The sequence below is a fragment of the Penaeus japonicus genome, unplaced genomic scaffold (assembly GCF_977035675.1).
Source record: "Penaeus japonicus unplaced genomic scaffold, GWHDUDI00000001_assembly GWHDUDI00000026, whole genome shotgun sequence".
In the NCBI taxonomy this organism is placed as follows: domain Eukaryota; kingdom Metazoa; phylum Arthropoda; class Malacostraca; order Decapoda; family Penaeidae; genus Penaeus; species Penaeus japonicus.
This window is the reverse complement of record NW_028234428.1, coordinates 28,280,348-28,285,347: the sequence shown is the minus strand read 5'-3', so window position 1 is coordinate 28,285,347 and position 5,000 is coordinate 28,280,348. Positions and strand designations below refer to the sequence as shown.

The 5,000-nt window shown below is 38.3% G+C and overlaps 1 protein-coding gene across 15 annotated transcripts in view; it reads left to right on the top strand.

Annotated features, from left to right (window-relative positions):
• Positions 1-5,000, top strand: part of subdued (anoctamin 1) — a 54,012-nt gene that overhangs the window by 35,187 nt on the left and 13,825 nt on the right. For all 15 annotated transcript variants that reach the window (XM_086552243.1, XM_086552240.1, XM_043023494.2 and 12 more), the window contains 2 exons: positions 1-119; positions 769-1,006. The exon at positions 1-119 is cut by the window's left edge and continues 85 nt beyond it. In XM_086552243.1, coding sequence (XP_086408369.1) covers positions 1-119; positions 769-1,006 — 357 coding nt within the window. The remainder of the gene's footprint in view (positions 120-768; positions 1,007-5,000) is intronic.

Genomic DNA, 5,000 nt, shown 5'->3' with positions numbered 1-5,000 from the left:
TCTACATGCTACAGTTCATCAACTACTATTCATCAATCTTCTACATAGCCTTCTTCAAAGGAAAGATGGTTGGCTATCCGGGAAAATACAATCGCGTCTTTGGCTCCAGACAGGAAGAGGTAAGTGTAGATGTTCAATAGTATATTTCTCTTCTGCAATTCCTGTACAGCAAAATGAGATTTTGAGAGTATATTACTTTATACAGTTTCAGCTATAATTTTTATTTGCAGATCGTCAGTATGGACTTTTTGCGACTTATTTAGTTATTCACATTTTTTTTGTATATCATATAAAAGTGATTCATAATGCAGCAACACCAAGGGCTTTTTATTCAATACAGGCATGCTGCAGCTTAACTACTAATGTTTGATGTTTGATGTGTGTGAAATTCCAAAATCAAGCTGTCCTAGATCATTATCTTTAGAAATTGCCATGCAGAGATACCAGTTATGGAGGCAGGGTTAGTTTGAATGGCAGTCTTCATACTGCCACAGTCACAACCACATCATACAGTACCATGTGTATATATATAGATTAAATACAACCTACACAGGGGTGGTTTGGATCATAACTCCTGTATAAGGAAGAGTTTGAATAAAGTGAATTCCATGCCCCCAGTGTTTTAGTAATTGTCACAGAACCCCCCCCCCCCCTTTCCCCTGCACACACACACACACACACACACACACACACACACACACACACACACACACACACACACACACACACATAGACACACAAATTCATATACATTGCTCTCCTCACCAGTGTTCACCTGGTGGCTGCCTGCTGGAGCTTTCAGTCCAGCTGGCCATCATCATGGTAGGCAAGCAGGCAATGAACACATGCATGGAGATGGTGATCCCCATGCTATGGAAGTGGTACAACATGCTCACCGTCCCAGAGAGCCAGAGGGAAGCCCACAATCGCTGGCCGCGCTGGGCAAAGGACTTCAGGCTTGTAAACTTCGATCCCAGAGGACTCTTCCCCGAGTACTTGGAAATGGGTGAGTTTGTTGGTCACCTTATCGGTAGTTTTTATTGTCATTTTTGCTATGGTTGTGATCGTTCTATTATTATTGTTATCATTCCTATTAATATTTATAATTGTTATTAATATTATCTTTATCTTATTTCTCAGCTTCCAAAGCAATAACATTATAATAATGTTTGTATTTGTTACTAACATTACCAAGAAAGTAACAAAAAAAGTGATAGGTACCTTTCATATGCTTAAGTTTTGTCCTTGAAGTAGTATGTATATCTGTGGATACAGAGAATGTCTGTGATTGTTTGTTTGTATAGATAGAAACACACACAAACACACACCCACATGCACACATAAACACACACACGCACACATATAAACACATAAACACACACACGCACACATAGACACACACGCACACATAAACACACACATATAAACACACTCACACACAAACACACACATACACAAACACATACACACACACTTAAATGCACACACACCTAAATACACACACACCTAAATACACCCACGCACACACTTAAAAGCACACACACACATACAAACACATGCATATGCACATACACATACATAAACACACATACACATACGCATACATAAACACACACACATAAAAACATACATATAAACACACACAGAAACACTCACACACACATAAACACACACACACATAAACACACATACGCATAAACACACATACGCATAAACACACACACGCATAAACACACACACACATAATCACACATACAAACACACACACACATACTTAAATGCAAGCACACACATTTAAATGCACACACTTAAATGCACACACACTTAAAAACACACATACACACACATAAACACATACACATACACAAACACATACACACATACTTAAATGCACACACACACACACACACACACACACACACACACACACACACACACACACACACACACACACACACACACACACACACACACACACACACACACACACACACACACACACACACACACACCTAAACACACACACACATACACATAAACATAAACATACACATACATAAACATTCACACACATACACATACATAAAAACACACACTCACAAACACACTCACACACAAACACACACACATAAACACACAAACACTTAAACACACACACACACGCATAAACACACATACACACATACACACACACATAAACACATACACACACACACACAAACACACACATACACACATACACACATACACACATACACATACACATACACACATATCCACATGCACATACACATACACACATATCCACATGCACATACCCTTGCACTCAAATACGTATTTGATCAATATTGATTGATGTTGGTTGATTCTGAACCCATACAAGGACTCCTGCCCATGGCAGTACTTGTACCTAGCATACTTAGTCTGGTTTCCCATAATTGGTTTTCTTCCTAATTGGTGGGTTAGTGATGTTTGAATTTTCTTTATTACAAACACACACACATGTACATAGACTCATTCGCACACACATGTATATGCACACACACACACATACACACACTCACACTCACACTCACACTCACACCCATACATGCATTGACACATACATGTCCACATGCATGTGTACATGCATGCATGCACACATACACACACACTCACTCACCCACCCACCCACCCACCCACCCACCCAGTCAGTCACTCACACTCATTCACTCACTCACTCACTCAGCGTCTCTCTCTCTCTCTCTCTCTCTCTCTCTCTCTCTCTCTCTCTCTCTCTCTCTCTCTCTCTCTCTCTCTCTCTCTCTCTCTCTCTCTCTCTCTCTCTCTCTCTCTCTCTCTTTTTTTTTTTTTTTTTTTTTTTTTTTGTCAAAATAGCCAGTGCATATTTTTGTTAGTCTTGTGGTTGGAACAAAGTTTTTAGCATGTTTTTTGTTGCTTTTTACTAAAATGCTGCTAAACAGTGTAGGAATACAGTTATAAAAATGATGAAGTGATTTATTTTTAAGCCAAATTTGGTTTATTCATGTTTTTCACATGTATTGGAGAGCCATGCTGTTTTATGCAAATCCCCGCCTAATATCTTTTAAATAGTGCAGTACTTTTAGTCGTGTGGATACTTATATACAGTCAGACCCCATCTTTGCCTATTGTGTCAATACATCAAAGTTTATTTTATCCATAAAATAAACTAGAAAATATCAAACATCACACCACTCACATATTCTATAGTTGGTCTCTGAACCTTACCAAGTAACCCTTTGTACATGACAAACTGGATGAATTAATTATCCCTTTTCAGAAAAACATTTTTTGGTAGGGTTGTAAAAGGTGATTGTTTCTTTTTCATCATTCATGAATGAAATGTTGAGGTCATGGGTAGATTTTTAAGTTTAGGAGCTTTTTAATGGCTAATAGTCACAACTTAACCCATTGCGGACGGGTGTCATGACATACATGATGCAGGAGCTTTGGTCTCATGAAGGGCATCATAACGTATATGGCGTTTGAGGATTTTGGATCACTACTATTTTATTGTGCTATGAGTAAGGAGTGAGTGATGATGACAGTTGCAGTCATAATTACTATAATTACTGTAATATTAACCTGCAGCAGACAGGACTGTTTTGGCTCCACATGGTCTAAATGCCGGGATACTTTAAATGCATAAGCCTAACACCTCGGGCCAAGCGCTATGCGCCCAATCGCCCAACGTGCCAGCCAGGAGGATAACTATGACAAAATATCTGGTCTTAACACCACTTGACATGATATCCTGTCACCTGGCATTAACAGGTTAAGCAAACCAAACATCCAAAATCTAGATGGTACCACTTTCTTCTAGCACCAGGTGGAGAGAGAGCCTTGATTGGCACCCATCCACGGTCTCTAGCAACCATTATCTTTATAGAGCAGTGGCACATGGCAAGTTACCAACTTCATGCTCTTAAGTACCACTGATGAAGGATGTGCAGGCAGAACGAGACGAGGAAGGTGGCCCAAACCATACCCAGTGCCTAAAATGTGCCCCTGTGCCTTTTACTGTTGCACTCACAGTCAAAAGCACAGGTTTCCTTCCTCTTCCCTACCTCTTCATGTTATCTTAATTGTAGATGGTTATATGTTTCATATTTGTTTATGATAGCACACAAATACGAAAAAAGAAAGTTGCTTTTTGTCCTCCCATAAAATAGCAGTACTTCTATCACACTAAGTATAAAGAAAATAATGAGCTGATATGGACCCTATACTACAATTTTAGTCAACAGCAGCATTGATAGAGTCTGTCAATATGGCACATATAAGTCTCCAAACACAATAAAATTCACAAAAAATAAAACACAAAAATGGCTCTAGTTTTTACAATGAGTGACTGAAAGAGAGTGGGAAAAGTCAATGTATGTTGTGTAAAGCCGCCTCGCTCTGAAATAAAACCCATCCTGGAGACTGGGTAAGCGAATCTATCCCCCGTCCGCAGTGGGTTCATTTCATTTCAATAAAACTATATTATATCTTCATAACAAATGTGTCTCAGAGAAAAAAAAAAAGCAGTTACATTTATGTTTCTGATATTAATCTTAATTTTGGAATGATCTTAGTTCTCTATCTCTATATATTTGGTATTCTGAAAGGGAGCAATAGCAGCCTTAAACTTCTTGTTTTGGTGTGTGAATCTACTTGTTATTGATAGTGCCTTTGTTTGTAAGATCAATGCAAATATATGAGCAAAAAAGAAAATGTCTTGATTTAGCTGAATAATTGTGCGCAGTTCACAATACATGCAGAACTTGAGGTTGAGTTACCTTAGATTAATGTTCATATTTGATTAGACATTGGAGAATGTATATTAAAGACTGACTGGCTAGTAATGATCATTAGATATATCATATTTTTTCAAAGATACCACAAGTTTCCTTGATAAAGTAAAGCATGAGAAAGTAAGGAATGTTTGATAGCTTCATTGATATATGAAAATGCCTATATAGGAATGGTGCCAGAAC